At 44.9% G+C, this 18,318-nt stretch overlaps 1 protein-coding gene across 3 annotated transcripts in view; it reads right to left on the bottom strand.

The window, feature by feature from the left end:
- Positions 1 to 18,318, bottom strand: part of LAMA2 (laminin subunit alpha 2) — a 583,497-nt gene that overhangs the window by 222,354 nt on the left and 342,825 nt on the right. For all 3 annotated transcript variants that reach the window (XM_049115400.1, XM_049115407.1, XM_049115415.1), the window contains 2 exons: positions 9,833 to 9,919; positions 2,702 to 2,913 (listed from right to left, as the gene is read on the bottom strand). In XM_049115400.1, coding sequence (XP_048971357.1) covers positions 2,702 to 2,913; positions 9,833 to 9,919 — 299 coding nt within the window. The remainder of the gene's footprint in view (positions 1 to 2,701; positions 2,914 to 9,832; positions 9,920 to 18,318) is intronic.

The following is an 18,318-nucleotide window of genomic DNA, read 5'->3' as shown; positions in this document are numbered from 1 at the left end:
AAGCAGGAAAGAATATCTGATGGAAGAAAGACAGTCTCTTCAACAAATGGTGTTGGGAAAACTGGAGAGTCACATGCAAAAGAATGAAACTGGACCACTTTCTTACACCACACACAAAAATAAATTCAAAATGGATGAAAGACGTAAATGTGAGACAGGAAATGATCAAAATCCTAGAGGAGAACACAGGGGGCAACCTCTTTGAGCTCAGCTGCTGCAGCTTCTTACTAGACACATCTCCAAAGGCAAGGGAAACAAAAGCAAAAGTGAACTACTGGGACTTAATCAGGATAAAACGCTTCTGCACAACAAAGGAAACAGTCAACAAAACTAAAAGACAACCAACAGAATGGGAGAAGATAGTTGCAAATGACATATCAGATAAAGGGCTAGTATCCAAGATCTACAAAGACCTTACCAAACTCAATACCCAAAAAACCAGTTAGAAATGGGCAGAAGACATGAATAGACACTTTTCCAAAGAAGACATCCAGATGGCCAACAGACACAGGAAAAGATGCTTAATATCACTCATCAGGGAAATACAAATCGAAACTACAATGAGATCCCACCGCACACTAATCAGAATTGTAAAAATCAACAACAGGAAATAACAGATGTTGGAGAGGCTGTTGAGAAAGGGGAACCATTCCTCTTACATGTTGGTCAGAATGCAAACTGGTGCAGCCCCTCTGGAAAATATATGGAGATTCCTTAAAAGGTAAAAAATAGAGCTACCCTATAACCCAGCAATTGCACTACTAGGGATTTACCCAAAGGACACCAAAATATTGATTCAAAGGGACACATGCACCCCAATATTTATAGAAGCATCATCACCAATAGCCAATTTATGGAAAGAGCCCAAATGCCCATCAACTGATGAACAAAGAAGAGGTACATATACAAGGGAGCATTATGCAGATATAAAAAAATGAAAACTTGCCCTTTGCAATGACATGGATGGAGCTAAAGTGTTTTATGCAAAGTGAAATAAGTAAAAGACAAATACCATATGATTTCACTCACTTGTGGAATTTAAGAAACAAAATAGATGAACACAGGAGGAAAAACAGAGAGATGCAAACCGTAAAACAGACTTTTAGCCATAGAGAACGAACTGAGGGCTGCTGGAGGGGAGGTGAGCTGGGGGGGATGGGTTGAAGGCCCAATGAAGATTAATAGGAGGGCACTTGTTGTAATGGGCACTGGGTGTTACATGTAAGTGACAGATCACTAAATTCTACTTCTGTAAGTGATATTATACTAGACGTTAACTGACTGGAGTTAAAATAAAAACTTGAAAAAATAGCAAAAGCAATATAATTACATCTGAATCTGTTGAAAATTTTGCTTTAAAAAAACATCAGTTGGGATGCCTGGGTGGCTCAGTGGTTGAGCGTCTGCCTTCGGCTCAGGTCATGACCCTGGGGTCCTGGGATCGAGTCGCGCATCGGGCTCCCTACATGGAGCCTGCTTCTCCTTCTCCCTGTGTCTCTGCTCTCTCTGTGTGTCTCATGAATAAATACATTAAAAATCATTAAAAAAATAAAATAAATCTAAAAATACCACTTTCCAGGTGGTATTAATAAGTGCTTTTTGTTCTAGAGAATGATTTGTGGGTTTTCTTTTTTTTTTTTTTTCACATCTTAGTAAAAGGTCAAAGATTTATTCGATGTGAAGAGAAACCAGAGTATGAGAGTGATTGGTTTTTAATTTAACAAACTGTCATTTTTAAATGACAAAAATCTGGCACTCATCTTCCAAGCCCATGAGAAGAAAGACACATTTGCTATTGAAAGGGGGTGTCCTACCTGATGTTTGGTGTTTACAGCAGAAACAGTGACAAGACACTACATGTTCAGCAGTTTCTGTAATTTTGCAGGCCCTAGGTCCCAAGTCAATGACTCGAAGCATCCCTTCTTACTTAATGAAGTGGACAGAAGTGAACTGTGGGCATCATAACTTGTCCTACCTCGAGATTACAGCAGCAGGTGAAGTTGAGGATGGCACGTACCATACTCGGGGGCTTGGGCTCACATGTCCCTGGATTCCGCACAGTAAGATTCCTCCTGCCTGGTATGTTACTGCTAATATAAAGCATCAGCAAATTCGATGCAACCCCGAGTAACGCAGCTAAGGAGGCAGAGGCGACCCAAGAAGTGCACCGATGAGCCGGGGTGACGCCCCACGATAGCTAACTCTGTGCAAGGAAACACAGCTGCACCATTGCGTGAACAGTCCTAAGGTAAAGAAGGCCAATCGTTCAACAATTACAAATGCCAGTGTGTAAAACACGGGCAGAACTTTACACCTACTATGAGATGCAGGAATATAAAGTTCTCATAGGAAAGCGTAACAGAGGTCGGTGCCAAAGAGGTCACACGGGCGGATCAGTTCATTTTAAGAAAGTGATCAGCAATGAGGCAAGCACTAGGATGAACCCGGCTCACCTCATCTCTAAGCGCTTCTCGCCTACCGGGGGCACGTTTATTTTCAAAACGCGTGCAACGTTTGAGAAGCAACATCCCTTGGGCCGTGCGGCAACTTGCACGGGCTTTAGTCTATTAGTGTAACGAGACACTTCAGGGCAAGCCCGGCGCACACCGTGCCCTGCGCTCCAGGCCGCGCTCCGCAGCTCGGCAGCTGCTCCGAGGCGCAAGGCGTCACCTGGCAGGGGCGTCGGGGGCTCAGGACTTACGCTGACAGTTCTTCGCCTCAACCGCGTCTCCGAAATAGCCGTCAGCGCACAGCTCACAGCGCCGGCCGGCGGTCCCTGGCTTGCATATCCGACAGGAGCCAGACAGGCTGTCACAGCTGCCAGGGATGGAGAAGTCAAGGTTGTCATTGCACTGGCACGGCTGACACGATCCTCCAGGAACGGAAGGCTGTCCAAAATAGCCTTCTGCACACCTAGGGGGGAGAATGTCATCAGTGAGCATCTGGGAGCAACTCATGACACCCGTCGGGGCACCGTTTGTATGGTTTTCACGCTACCCTCTCCCAGGGTGATGTACGTTCCTTCCGAGCGCTCCTTTTCTCCAATGCAAGGTGATTAAAAAATGTTTTTCTAGAACTGCGGTGTAGATACAAGATGAAATCCTGCCAGCCCAACTAGTAATTAGATTTCAGCCAGGAAAAGAAAAAAAAAAAAAAGAAAAATCTTGTCACTGGCACCGAAGATGAGTCCAAAGCATAATAAGAAATCTGCTGCTGGCACTCTAGAGGCACGCGGGTCCGTGCTGGGAGGCCTTTGTAGTGCAACACATCACACGCATCTACTCCAATTGGTTGTTTTCTGTACAAATATGGAAGGTTCACATTTTTTGTTGTTGTTGTAACAAAAGCTTGTTATGAGGAAACAGACTCGCAAGGAAATTCAGCAATGAGGATTCGGAATTTATTAAACGGAAAATTGTGACTCCAAAGATTCTCATTATTATTCAGGTGGGGGCCGTGGGTATCTCCGCATTCATAATGGGTTTGTATATATTTGCATTTCCAGACAGGGGCAGATCCTCATCGAAGAGCCTTTACCAAGGAGCAGGTACACCTGCCTCTTAGGGGAATACGCTGGAAGGTGAGGCTTAATTGTGCCCACAACTCACATCAGCGGACTCTAGGTATCTCTCTCTCTCCTTTTTTTTTTTTAAAGGACGCACTACTAGTTTACATATTATTGGAAGAATGAGTTTGTTTATTTATGAGGCACAGTAGAGAAGATTTCTTAAATTATGGTATCAAATTTCCCTTTATCCATATGTTGTTTCAAAATGCTACTTAATGTCACAGATGCACAGACACAGGATTTTAAGAGGCAGCTATTTATACTCCGCTCTGACTTCTCTTCCAGTTCCGTTTGTTCATGCTTCGTGTGAAGCCGCACTTGCCAAAGGAGAAACGAAACAGCATCTCGTACAGTCGTACAGTCAGGCTAGTCTGTCATCTGTGCCATCTTAAGCGAAATAAAAAGTCTTTTGCAGCAAATATCAGAATCGGAGGGGAACAAAAGCGAGGCAGGAGACTATCATCGCAACAGTACACTACGTGTGTGCTCATCTGCTCACGGGCCCGTGTCACCATGGACGGAGATGCTCTTTGCCCTTCCAAACAGAGAGGATTCGCGTCCACGCAGCATGTGAGGATGCTTTAATGGCACCACAATAAGGGGGCAGAGTCATTAATTACTCTAACTTTTCTAGAACGTTCGTAAGTGCCATAATACTCAGTTTTTAAAGTGAATTAACCTTTTATCATAATTTTAAAAAATGAGGTGACTAGTTTTAGTCATGCACTCGCAAGATATGAAGGTCGTAGTATGCATATCGTTGGAGGGAAACCGTCACCCACAAATAGAACCGCTTATTGATGATCTACCGTAAAATAGGAATTAACATTTTGGTGCGTAAGGTTTGCCCGTCACCCCCTTCCGAGGTGGTGTTCCATAAAGATAACAGGAAGACTTTTTTGAATTTTAACCCAATTCTCCTCGCCTTACTTGACATTCAGAGCTTATGATCACATCCGCACACACTCGCATCTCAGTTTGTTTACCATTAAGACAGTGACTTTGCTCCACTGGAATAACGATATACAATGATCGTTATCACAGCCAACGAAAACCCATTATTTCCAGCTCGCTTTCCTCAAAATGACTTAGTGCCCTCAGGAGAGATGGCATTATATAACAAGATCGGGGAAATTTTCTTAACACAGATACCCAATTAATAAGGCCAATAGTCTTCCGCAATGAAAAGGAACCCTCAGCTCACGAGCAAATTATTACAGTTAAGTACAATAACCAAAGAGGCATCTTTTATTTTGTTGTGGTGGTCGAACATGTAAGAAAGTATCCTGAGCATACGTGATAGGAGTGTGCATTCAGGCTGCGTGGCTGGTGTGTGTGCGCGGGGCTGTACACAGAGGCGTGTTTCACACACAGAAATGCGTCAGTACAGGTCTAACAGTAGCCCTGGGGTCAGTGAACGTAGCACCGCCAATCACATGACTGTTGCTGATGATCGTAGCGTCTCAGAGTCCGCTCAAGTTGCATTTACTTCACTAGCACCCGCGTGAACCGCGGGCCTCCCGCACGCTCAGCTGCGCAACGGGCTGGAATCTGAGATCTCAGCCTCTGCCGTTTGCACACACAGGAGGGCGAGCACACTCGCAGACCCGTTTGTTGGCTTCCTTGCGACAGACGGACATCGTGACAAGGTCACTGCTCCCTCCAACGCTTGCTCTGTTGTTGCTGTTTCTCATGCACAAGTGCAATATTTTATTTAGCAAGAGGTCACTGAACGTGGATGAGATCCTAGACACCACATGCCATCAGGTGACAGGTTCTTTGTACTGACGACTTAGGGACAATGAGAGAGAGAGAGAAAGAGAGAGAGAGAGAGAGGAGGGCGGGGAGGGGAGCGAAGCTGAAGACCAAGGGCAGGAGCAGCTCAGAGCCATGGCTACCCTTCCCCTCACTGTTGTACGGGTGGTCGGTGACTCTTGGCTAAAACAGGGGGTGAGACTCCATGATCTGCAGCCCGACCCGGGTTGCCACCTCTGTCCACCTGCTTGGCGAGCCACCTCCCCCCACCGCCCTTGACCACCCCGTGGGCGCCATGGTCCCGCTGGGAAGGATTCGGGCTCCGTGTCCTGGGGGGGCACAGAGCAGGGGGGAGGTGGGGGGGCAGTGGGAGGGCAGGTGGGAGCACAGAGCATGCAGGGAGCGGCGGAGGTCAGTGAGGGTGGGGGGCAGGTGGAGGCACAGAGCAGTCGGGGGGGGCAGGGAGCGGGGGAGGGCACAGAGCGGGGGGGCAGTGGGAGGGCAGGTGCAGGGGCACAGAGCATGTGGGGGGCAGTGGGGGGAGGCCAGGGGGCAGGTGGGGGGCACAGAGCATGCGAGGGGCGGTGGGGGTCAGTGAGGATGGGGGAGCAGCGGGGGCGGGGGGGCAGGTGGGGGCACAGAGCAGGAGGGAGGTGGGGGGGAAGGGGGCACAGAGCAGGCGGGGGGGGCGGGGGCAGGGGTCAGCCTCCCCCCAGGGTCCCGGGGTCACCAAGCGGAGACTCTCTAAATAGGGTTTTGGAACTGAAACCTAAAAAAGCCAAGGGAAACGCTTCAGCCCTAGAACCTGAATCCTACGGATAAACGTGCAGGTGGATCTTCCACGTTCTGAGCTGTGGGTTCCAGTCGCGGCGGGCGGAGCGGCCTGAGGCTCGCCCCCACCTGGGGAGGCCGGGCCGCGGGCCCTGCGTTCCTGCTGCCCTCCCGACCCCGCAGGGTCAACTTGCCCAGGCTTCAAAAAAAAAGGTTCCTTTCTTTATTTTGGGGGGCGTGGAGGAGCAGGGGGGGCACAGATGGCCTGAGGAGCACCCCCCCCCCGGCCCGGGGCCCCAGGGCCGCCTCGCTGCCCCGCGTCCGTCCAGGTGCCGTGCACCTGCCGCACCTGCCGGGGCCCCAGGCTCGTGGTGAGTGCTGCCCGTGACCTGGGGTGGGTGTCGCTCGGCCAGCCCACCTCCCATGTTCTCTCAGATTCCTCTGGAAGCCCGAGGCTCACCCCTTTCCGCCCTCCAAGATACTTTCCTTTCTGGGTTTTTTTCATGGTCTTCCTCCTTGACGAGGACAGAGGCCCAGAGTCTCAGCAAGGTGCCATCATGAGTAGCTCATTCCCTCGCTCCCTGGCTCTTGTTTTTCTTTTCTTTCAAACATTCCCCAGAGGAAAGCAGGGATACCCGAAAGTACGGGTGCTCTGGCCCCAAGCAGGAGCTGCTGAGAAGGGGAGCTAGGGCGCTGTGTGTTACAGAGGCTCTTTGTTTTATTTTAAATGAATAAACAAGAGAGCAGAAGCAGACCTATAAATGCAGAGAACACACTGATGGTTGCCACGGGGTGGGGGGTGCTGCTGGGCAATGGGGGTGAAGGGGGGGTAGAGGTAGATGAACAAGTCCTGGGGAAGAAGGGCACAGCAGGGGGCATAGTCAGTGGTGCTGCGGAGGCAGAGACAGGGACAGGTGGGACCTAGGTCTGTGGTGAGCACGGCAGGACCTGCAGACTTACAGCCGGACAGACACACACACACACACACACACACACACACACTCTCCTCACTCACTCCAGCATTCAGATCTCTTGGTACTAAGTAAGCCTCTTAGAAACTCTGGTTCAAGCCTGGGAGATGGGAGGAGATGAAAAAAAAAAAAAAACCCAGATTTTAAAAATTAAGATACAACTGACATGTACCATGGAGGGAATTTAAAGTGTACTTGACTGAGATTATGCTTCCCAGCTCCCACAGCTCCCACAGCTCCCACTACGGAGCCCGGGTCTCAAAATAGAAGTTAAATCGAGATAAAGAATATACAGTTCCAATTCCTGTCCACCTGAGCTGTCATCTGAGATGCATTCTTGCTAAAATATCTACCGATCTACCTACCTGTCTATCATCTATCTACCTACCCACCTATCATATATCTATCATCTATCTGTCTACCTACCTGTCTATCTTCTGTCAGTATATCAATCATCTACCTATCTATATCTGTCTACTATCTATCTATCTATCTATCTATCTATCTATCTATCTATCTATCATCTATCTATCTAATCTATCTACCTACCTACCTATCATCTATCTATCTATCTACCTACCTGTCTATCTACCTACCTATCTATCATCTATCTCATCTATCTACCTACCTACCTGTCTATATCTCTATCTATCTATCTATCTATCTATCTATCTATCTATCTATCATCTATCGAAAAGCAGGGCTTCATGGTCACCCAAGATTGGGAAGTGCTGAGTTACAGTGCAACGTCTAGAGTTGCCCACTGTACACCTGGAACCACATACCTGAGTGTCAGCTACACATCAAGAACAGAAAAGAAAATGCCGAGTTAAACAAACGCAACCGGTCTCTTCCGTCCAGACATGTCAGAACTAACAAGCTACTAGACGCTTCTTAGGCGTATGCGGTCATGGAACTCAATCTCAAAAATGTGCGGTTTGGGAGAAGCGCTGCTCTGGTTTTCCAGCGCCGGTTTACGTCGATGGTGTGCACACACTGATTTCACCAATTTCCTGCAGAACAGTCTTGATTACAAGATTGTCAGCACAGCCAGGATCTTCCTGTGATGCCCTTAGTCTCCCCAGCCGCCCCCCGCCCCCCCACAGCCTGCACCTCCCCTGAAATGCTTCCCCTAATGTTCTGGGATCCATCTAACAAGATGCTTTTGAAATCATGTAAATCCAGACGAATGATAAACCCTAAATACTCCTAGAAATCGCGAATCCAAGTTCTGGCTAGCAAAACACGACATTTGGTCCTCCGCAGAATAATAGTCGAAGATGACTTTTGACCGAAAAGCTGCGATCGGAGGGAAGATAGGCCATTGGAGAAGCTGCATCGGTCCACCTCTATTTTCTTTTTAAGCAGATTAATAAAGATTTTAAACCGAACATGGTGCTGTCAGGTAATTTTCCTCCCTCAGTCATTCTGATGGTCCACATTGGAGCTGTCTCCGGGACACACGGAGCCACTGTCACCCGCTTAGAGATGCGACCTGTTGAACGGGAGGACGGTGCATCGAGCTGCACCTGGCCTGGGTGGTGGCTGAACGGACGCTGGTTAAATCAAATGTGGGATTTTAAACAGTAGGTGGTTGGACAAGCGTTGTGTGCCTTGTGTAGAGACACAGAGCATGAGACAAGTTACGTGAGGACCTCAGAGTGCAGCTCAGGGGCGTGAGTGGGACTCAGTGGTCGTGAGGCAGAGCGACTGGCACGTCCGTCGCCCGTGGCAGGGTGGGGGCCCTGATGTGAGCAGGCCCGGGGGGCGTCCTGGCCGGTGATCATGGTGCAGAGCAGACACGTGCCCTCCTTTTTTTGGTTATTAACCCAAAGGCCTCCAGTTTCTTCTGAGTTGCCAGGGATCCAGTCTTTTGTCAGTTCTCCCCCTGTCGCTCATCCACAGGTGTCGCCATGCACGCAGGTGGCCCTCACTGTTGCACAGCTGCAGCTGCCCGCAACCTTACCTCCCGGTGCCTGGCCCCTGTGTCCTCCCCCAGCGTGCCCTGGCTGACAGCGGGGACAAGGGAACACGGGGGTGGGGGGGGTGGGGGGGGTGGGGATGGAGAAGGCCCTCGGGGTGGAGAGCGGGTCCCCGCCTCTGTCCCCCCAGGCCCGGGTGGCGGCCGCGCTCATCAGTGATCCTCGGGGAGCTCTGGGCCATTTTTATCCTGAGACGGAAACACAGAAGGACCTTTGCTTCGCAGACATTTCAGGAGACAAATAATCCCATCGATTTCGTAAAATAGTACCTCTGGCTCCGCCGCAAAGCAGCCGCGTACAATCAGTGGGAATTCAAATGCTGGCCCAGGAGTAATTAGAAGAGGACAGAAATCACAGTAATAAATCACATTTCATTTCTATTTTCGGGTGTATTTAAGGTAAATCATGGACCACTCCCCGAACTATGAACTACACGCTGGAGTCACATTTTTAGGAACAAAAAACTAATTATGAAAAGCAAATGGTGCCCACGTAGGCAGTAAGATAAATCTTAAAGTGCATGACTTTCCACCTGAGCAACACCTTCTAGAAAGATTGTAGGTTAATGCTTAACCTTTAAGACTAAAACATTAATCAAACCCTCTCTGAGTGAATGGAGATTTATGGGGCAATTTTGAGAGAATAAATAAACTATGAAAATAAAATGCATTTGTTTGACACGTCCCGGGAGGACCTTCGGGCTCACTGAGCGTGGCAGCGGCTCGGAGACGTGCGGGGGACCAAGGCCCGTGGCTTGGGGCGCCCGGGCGCGTGGCTGTGCTTACCTGTCGCAGCGGGGTCCCGTGTAGCCGGCGGGGCACGCATCACACATCAGCCCGAGGCCTCGCTCTAAGTGGCATGTGGGGCTAAAGCTGCACGTGGGGCCACGGCAGGGACAAGAGGAGAAGCACATGACAAGGTCAGTAGCAGCTTGTTCTCGTGTGTCCCCGGGGCGGCAGCAGGTGCAGGCGGGCGGAGGCAGGGGCAAGGGACACGGCGGCTGCTGCGGTGTGAGCACGGCCCGTGGCCTGGTTCCCCGACTCGTGCCTGTTCGGGGCCTGAGCCCGTCACGCCGGGTGGCCCCACGCTGCTGCTTCCCAGGGGCTCCCTGGGCCTGGCCACACTGGGCATCATACTTCCCTGCCGGCCGAGTCCTTCTGAACCGTCTGAGATTCTGGAAGACTCGGTATGTGATCGTGGAGGAGGGGGGGGGTGCTGGGGGGATGCTGGGAGGGATACTCTGTGTACTGGGACCATGTGCAGGGGGTGTGCACGCGAGTGCCACATGGCCCTGCTGTGTAGGCGGCTGACACCCCCTGAGAGGCATTCAGGAGATACACAACCCGCACGTGCTGCTCAAACATACAATAAACCAAACCACCCCACAGCCCTTGCGATCGCACCCCTGGCGGCCGCCGTGGCCTCAGCTCTTTCTGTGCGGACGTCGGGTCAGAACCGAGTGCCAGGCTGGGGTCCCGCGGGGTCATCAGAGACTTCCAGGCGGGCTTCCGCAGGTGCACCCCATGGGACACCTGCGCGCTGGACCCCAACCCTGACACAGTCACCCCGAGGGCCGGCGGCCCCTCCGAGTTCTGGGAGCTCCGCTGCTCTAGCATCTTAGGATAAAACGCCCCCAAGGAACCTCTGTCTCATTCTCTGCTCCCTAACCGGATTTCTCCTGGGACAGGACAACTGAGCGAAGGCCCGCTCACGGCCCAGGGCCAGGCCGCCGGCCTGATCTGCTTCTGCTCCCGCCCCTGCGCCGCGCTGGAAGGCTCCCTGTGCTGCGGGCAGCCGACAGTTCGCCTCCTGCCACTGCCCTTTGGCTGACCTCCGAGCCGCTCTGCAGACACGGAATGATGGTTTTTATTTTTTTTAATTTTTTAATTTTTTTTTTAATATATAGCAGCAAGCAATTAGAACCAAGTATTTCTATCATTTAAAACATCTCAACTAGGGCAGCCCGGGTGGCTCAGCGGTTTAGCGCCTGCCTTCAGCCCAGGGCGTGATCCTGGGGTCCCCGGATCGAGTCCCATGTCAGGCTCCCTGCATGGGGCCTGCTTCTCCCTCTGCCTGGGTCTCTGCCTCTCTCTCATTCTGTGTCTCTCATGAATAAATAAATAAAATCTTTAAAAAAATAAAAAAACGAAAACAACTCAGTGGAAGGTCAAAATAAATCTGTTGAAGCCTGGCTTGTGGTACCTTGAGTCACAACTATTACCCAGATAAGCGACTCCAGGTTAAGGGGTTGTGGGGGCTGCATGGGCAGCGGAACCAAGCCACAGCCAGCCTGTGCTCTGTGACGAGAGCCATTCATGAGACAGCAGCCTGGTGCCGGCTCCCAAAAAGACCTCGCCAAAAATAAATTTAAAAAAAAAATTCTTTTGAAATTTTAAAAATCAAAAAACTAGGACCTCACCATGAGCGATTTTCTTGGAGAAAACAAGTGACCGCGTTGGAGAAAACAAGGCATGTGTAAAAATAGAAAGAAACTGAATTTTTCTTTTCCCTCACTCACCTCGCGATTTGCTATTGTTTTCAGACATAAGAGGGAGGACTGGATTTTGACATCTGCAGAATACACGGATGTCTTACTTTAAAATTGGCATTCTATAACTGTCTCATCATTTTGGGGCAAAATGACTCTAACTAGAAGCCCTGGGTCTCCCACTCATGTGAGACTACAGCGATGGAAAGAAGACCATACCAATTATTTTTTAAAATCCTAAATCAGTTTACCGTAAGTCATGTCAAAGGTGCTTAACAGGGTTTTTGACACTTTAAAACTGTAAAACAAATTCTTAAATGTACTCATGTGTCAGTTAAAACCAACAGAAGTAAAGTAAAATGCACCCATGGACAAAAATCAATACTTTTCCCGGAAAAAAAAAAAATTAAAGAACAACAAGAGACTCAACTTGACTAGATCTTTACATTTTCAGAGGGCCTTTACAAATAATTTTATCATTTTTGCATAATATCTTATAAGCTGGTTGGGGCAGGCATCGTTTGTCTTGCCCAAGGTCATAGCTAATATCCAGGAGACTTTAGAGCATGGAATCGAGGACTTATCATTTCTAATTCAACGTTTTCTTTTCCATGTAACCAGCATTCATTGTACTGGTAAGAATTAAATAAGTTTAAATTTTTGGTTATATATATATATATATATATATATATATATATATATATATATAAAACCAAGTATATCTATATCTATATCTATATCTATATAGATAGATATCTATATATTATTGAACAATAATTCAATGTGTGTGTGTATATATATATAAACTTTTGGATACACACACTTGACATTATGCATCTAAAGGAAACATCCTCATAAATTATATCTGTAGCTATGATTCAATATTCTTTAAACAATAAAAACTGAGGGTTTGCTCGCTTCCGGCTATGATTATAGTTACTGCCGTGGAGAAGAGGGCTTTCAACAACAAAAATAAAATGAGAACAGGAAATAAACACGTGCCACCGAAAACGTCTACAGAATTTATTTTGGCAAACGCAGCAGAATGCGCAGCTCACTATTCTGTGCAGAGAAAGGGGACTGCCAGATGATCGCTTGGTTCCAGCGAGTCCCAGATCACGCCGGGAGACCCCGGCTGCCCAGCTCTCCTGCAGCAGGAGATGCGCTCTGCGTCCTGACTCATCCCCTTCCCGCCACAGAAGGCACAGGGGATCGGAGGGGGGATGAGAAGCAACTGGGAGACTGCCTTGTAAGGATGTGCACATGGAAATGCCCTTCTTGATGGCTGAGCCCAGACTCGGGTCTTTACCGTGATCTGTCCCTAAGCGTGTAACATCTGCGTGGCCTCTCGGGGCTGTGATGTGCTATGAAAGGCCCAGCGTCATAACATCAGGGCGCGTCCTAGGCCTGCGTATACAACTGGGGAGCAGAACCCCTGCGAGCTAACTACAACCTGGAACATTCGAGGGGCTGGGGGAGAGGCACCAGAGGGACCAGATGCTACAGGGTCTGCGAGGGAGCCCCAGGGAGGGCGGTGAGAAGGCCCAGTGGCAACTGCCCAGGGAGCAGAGGACCCGGAGGGGAGGGAGAAAAACCAAGGGGAAACTCAGTTACTTGGTGGCTGTGGTTTGGGCTGCATGAAGCTGTGAAGTGTCGCTGTAGGGTTTTCTCCTTACAGGTCAATGACCTCCGCCCATAACCTCAGGAGAACCTTTAAGCAAACCCATATTTCCTTAATTACCTTCGGCTGATATAAAATCTGATTTAACGTCCGTCACTGGATTTTGTAATTAGAACCGGGCTGTTTTCTGTGTCTTTGGATGCTCTTTTTCCTCTAAATCTGAGTTCCTCATTGAGTGAGATGAGAGAATGTGTGCTGATAAAGCATGAAAGCAAGCACTGCACATGGTACCGCGATAAATTCTAGCTACCATTTAATAATGCTTCAGATTTTTTTCCAGAATATGTTGATCTCTTTCGACTTTAAGGTATTTAATTACTTGTTACTCAGACCTGTACTTTCTCATCGTGCTCTAATCCCGTACATTAGCATCAGCAGAACTGTTGCCAAGCCCTGGGGTCATTGCTTATAACGAACATTTACAGTTTGTCTATCACGAAGCTTTGTTAATTTTCTTTCTTTCTTTCTTTTTTTTTTGTTTCCTTGCTCTTCTTCAATGGTTCTGTAATGGTTTCTATTTCCATAGCCCCCTTGGAAGAAGCACAGGGAGGTGAATCAGAATATATGGATTCTAATATTGGTTCTGCCACAAGCAAGCCGTAATGGTCATGATCAAGGCATCTGATTTCTCTGGAGTTTAGTTCTCCCTTCTAATAAGAGGTTCTGGTGAAATACATTGTCATCACTCACGTAGACATAAAACACATGTGTATGAAAGTGTTCTGAAACATCTAACACACTCCAAGGTTTCTAAAGAATGTTGCTAGATATTTTCTTAAATTTACCTTCTGTCTGGGAATAGTTCTACTTCTCTATTAAAACTACTAATTATATCAGCAATAATTCAATGTAGCCCCTCTGAGTGAGGCCAAGTCAGCTCTAGGAGTGTTACAATCTTTCAAAAATTTAAATTCTAAAAATAAAATAAAATAAAAATAAAAATAAAAAATTCTAGCAGGCCTGATGCACACAAAGAAGTAGTATTCAAAATGATTGAGGGCCTACCCTCTGTCCAGTCTTGGACCAAGAATATCTTGAATTTTATTATACAAATGATTTCAATAATACTACCCTTTTTTAAAAAAAACTACCCTTTCAAACACATTCTAAGTGTTCAAGGGTGAATATTCACATGTCTCTTGCATATTATATTTAATTTATAAGCTATGTGATGCCAGAAATTAATGAATATAAAACATTCAAAATATTTACATATTTATTTGCTTCTCTAGAGATAAATTTCACTACCTAGTTACAATCTATAGCTAGAATATATACATCACCACGATGAGAGGGCTAAGCAAACAGTGGACACTGTGAATAGTTGATGAAATTGATATATATGTATAATTTAAATATTATATGCTTGTCTGTATTCATATATCATAATAATTATACCAATCTATCTTTATCTCCCTGCATATTTGATTTATTTAGCAATATTATCTAAGAAATTTGGAGCCAAAATGCTTATGATCTAGAAGATTTATGATCAGGGATTAAACAGATAAATCACCAAAGCAGAACTATCACTAAGCTTTATACTTCTAGATGAAGGTTGCAGCAACCTTTAGCTGATTTTTTTTTTTTTTTCCTGGATAACCTGTGAAAATTTGAATCCCATATTCTGGATTATTTGTAAATATTCAATTTATTCCTCAGAGTTTTCATCTCAGATTATAATAGTAATGACTTCTTGAAATTTTTATTTAAATGGGGAGTTTAAAAAAAATAAAAATAAATGGGGAGTTTCCCTAAACTGTCTCACTATTTAGTGATTTAAAAATAAAATATTTTAGGTCATAATCACAATCGCACCACTAAACAATGTGAGTGCTCCATGTTGTTTTAAATTTAAAAGTCTTTATAATTTAAAAAACAAAACTAGTATTTTTAAACCAACTGGATTATCATTGCCTCCTCTTTCTACTTAGAAAAATGCTATATTTGAACCTGGAATTAAATTTAGTTTAATTTAAGTAGTAGGAAAACAGCTGATCTCTGGGGAAGGGGAGCTACTGTACACTTTGCACACACACACATAGCCACACCATATATATATTATATTATACATATATAATATATATATTATATATATTATTTGCTTTGCAGGGAATTTTTCAAGGTTTACAAGAGAATATGTGATTGGTAGCAAGAGACACAGAATATTTATGAAGAAACTGCATTTTCTTTTTTCTTTACATTTGAACTTCTTTATAGGTTAAATATATAGTCTTGAGATGGCACATTCCTACAACTGAAGAAGGGGTCTTGAGACCTAAACTTGCATACTCAGTTTTTTGGATATTGTAATAAAAAAGAAAGTATTATGATAAAAAAAAAAAACAGGCTGCTACTCTAATCTCAGTTCTACTTCTAAAGATAAAATTATTATTTAATCATTCAATAATTATTTAATGTAAGTGAAACATCTCAAAAATTAAAGGATCTTTAAGTACTTGGTGTCACTGATGCTATAGAGTCATCTTAATTTACTTTTTTAAAATCAAGATCTGCATAATTATACAAACTGGAATACATATACTTAAGGGAATGCCATCCTTGGAACTGGGACCCAGTTCCTTTGTCACTGATAGATGGTGATGCTCATGTTCTCTTTTCTTTCTGGAACACAATTAGAACTTATTACTAAAATTAAAGTAGAAGCACAGTAAACAGAGAAGGATGGGCCATGAATGATTGTAATTACCCAAGCAGAGTTCTCTCCCTAATGGCCTCTCTGCATTTCTAGTAATGTTGGTCAGACTTGAGGATAGATCCCTAAGATCTACATATCCAATTAATCACATAATTCTCAGATGTATTTGGCTAAAATTCACATTATACAATCAATGGCAGCTCTGCTGGATTGATAGCTCTGCTAGTGCCTAGGATATTTTGCCTAAGAAGGAGCGCAACAGAAATGAGTGGACAGATGGAACCCTTCTGTTTTCCTCAGTGGAAAACACTGGGTTTTGAGTATACTGGATGGTCCTGGAGAATTTCATTCAGCCCAAGTGAATGAGCAGGTTCTCCATTGCATTGGTCTAACCCTTCACAAGTACACCGGTGAGCAAGGGTCCTATCATATTATGCCCAACATATGGCTGACTAACCATAGATTATGAAGGAATTCAACTTGCTCTCCTATATTTAATATTTTCCAGTAGATTTCCCTTTTGCCTTCTCTCTCATCTCTGACACCCTTGGTTGCCAAAGGATCTTCAGCTTTGCATCCAACCAACCTCATCCCCTAAACTCTGGAAATGTTTTGATCACTAACATATGTTAACCCAATTTCCCATTTAGTTGCTTTTAACATCCCTTAAAATTCAGTGTGCTTTTTAAAAAAAGTCCTCAATGTAGATTGCAGAAGACTGGAAAGTACATTGATTTGAAACTTAAGATTCCCACCCTGATACTTTAATGACTCTGAGCAAGTTAATTAATAATAATCAGTCTTTCATTAGACTCATCATGTCCAATTATTTTTTTAAAATGCTTGGTATACTTTATTTTACATAATCTTCACAACGACCCTATAAGAAGGTCTTATTATCACAACTAATGATGAAAGAATTGAGACACAGAGAGTTTAAGTCAGTTTCTCAGAGTTACACAGCTAGAAAGTATAGAAGAACTCAACATTTAAATCAAGGATTTTTAGCTCTAGAATTGGTTCCGTAATGCTATTTTCCCACTGGAGCCTTTTATCTTACTCTATAAAATGGGGTAATAATATCCACCTTATTGAACTGTATAGTGTCATACCTAGAATATAGTAGTCTGTTTTAGTCAAATATTAGTTCTCTTTCTCCCCACACCCCCAACCCAATGACTAAGGTGTAAAATTCCTAAGGAGGAGTTTTGTGGGTGAGGAAGATAAAGATTTCATGTGGGCTGAAAAGTAGAAACCATAATTTCCATGAGGACTTTTAAACTTAGTGACAATTATTCTCTAAATCTTTAGCTTAGAGTATTCATTGACTCTCACAAAAGACCATTTTCCATCATGGTGTCTTGGGGTAGACCTCACTCAGAACATGACCAATTTGAGAACACCTTTATATTAAAAGACTGTAGCTGATAGATTAAATTTTAAAAATCACTAAAAATGTAAGCTCTTCAAGCATTATCACAGCATTTAGAAAAAGCTGGAAGGTGCCTAATATAATACAGATATTATTAAGCACTGAGTTTGCTGATTTTTTAAAAAGATTTTTAAGATTTGCTTATTTGAGTGGGAGAGAGAGAGGGAGAGGGCAGGCATGCATGACGGGGAGGTGGGCCAGGGGGAGAGAGTGAAGCAGACGCCCCATGGAGCAGGGAGCCTGAGGGGATCATGACCTCAGCGGAAGGCAGAGGAAGCACTAAAAACTTACCTTTAGAGAGTCTCCAAAAAGATCTCTTTCATTTAAATTACCATTATTTACAATTTTGTACTAATACAAAAAGGCTGGTTTTTGTTCAACATAGTATGCCCCATTAAAATAAGAACTCTTTATGATGCAGGGTTTTTGCTTAGGTATTGGCCCCTGCACTCAGAGGGAATGTGAATTAGAGCAGCTGGAAGGGAGTATTCCCTTAAAAGGTAAGGGGAAGAGGTAGACAAAATATATCTCTTAAAAGTCTTCTCAAAAAAAAAAAAAAAAAAGTCTTCTCGAAGACTCCAAGGTTATTGTTCTATGAATAATTGGAATTTTTTTTAAATAAAGAATAAAAACAAGATAACTAAATTGTCTAAAGTTTCATTAAATGTTTTCAAAATTTAGTTTATGCAAAATAAGTGCTTATATCACCCATATTTCAATATTCATATAATTTAAATATAATTCTTATCAGTATAACTGCTTTAGTAGGATATATATATATATATAATATATGTATGACATCATATGATAATGTGATAAACCATATGATAACCAAGGGATAGGATGGGTACCTAAAGGTCAGCTAGATTGGTCTCATACTTTAATTTCTCTAGGAGTTTGTGACTTGCCCAAGGTTCATAAATAAAGTGTGAGACTGGGACCCAAATGAGCAGTATTCGTATTAGTGATCTTTTAAAAAATTATTTTTTATTTTAAGTAAACTCTACAACC

The sequence above is a fragment of the Canis lupus genome, chromosome 1, assembly GCF_003254725.2.
Source record: "Canis lupus dingo isolate Sandy chromosome 1, ASM325472v2, whole genome shotgun sequence".
Taxonomy (NCBI): Eukaryota; Metazoa; Chordata; class Mammalia; order Carnivora; family Canidae; genus Canis; species Canis lupus.
This window is presented reverse-complemented; position numbering and strand designations above follow the sequence as displayed.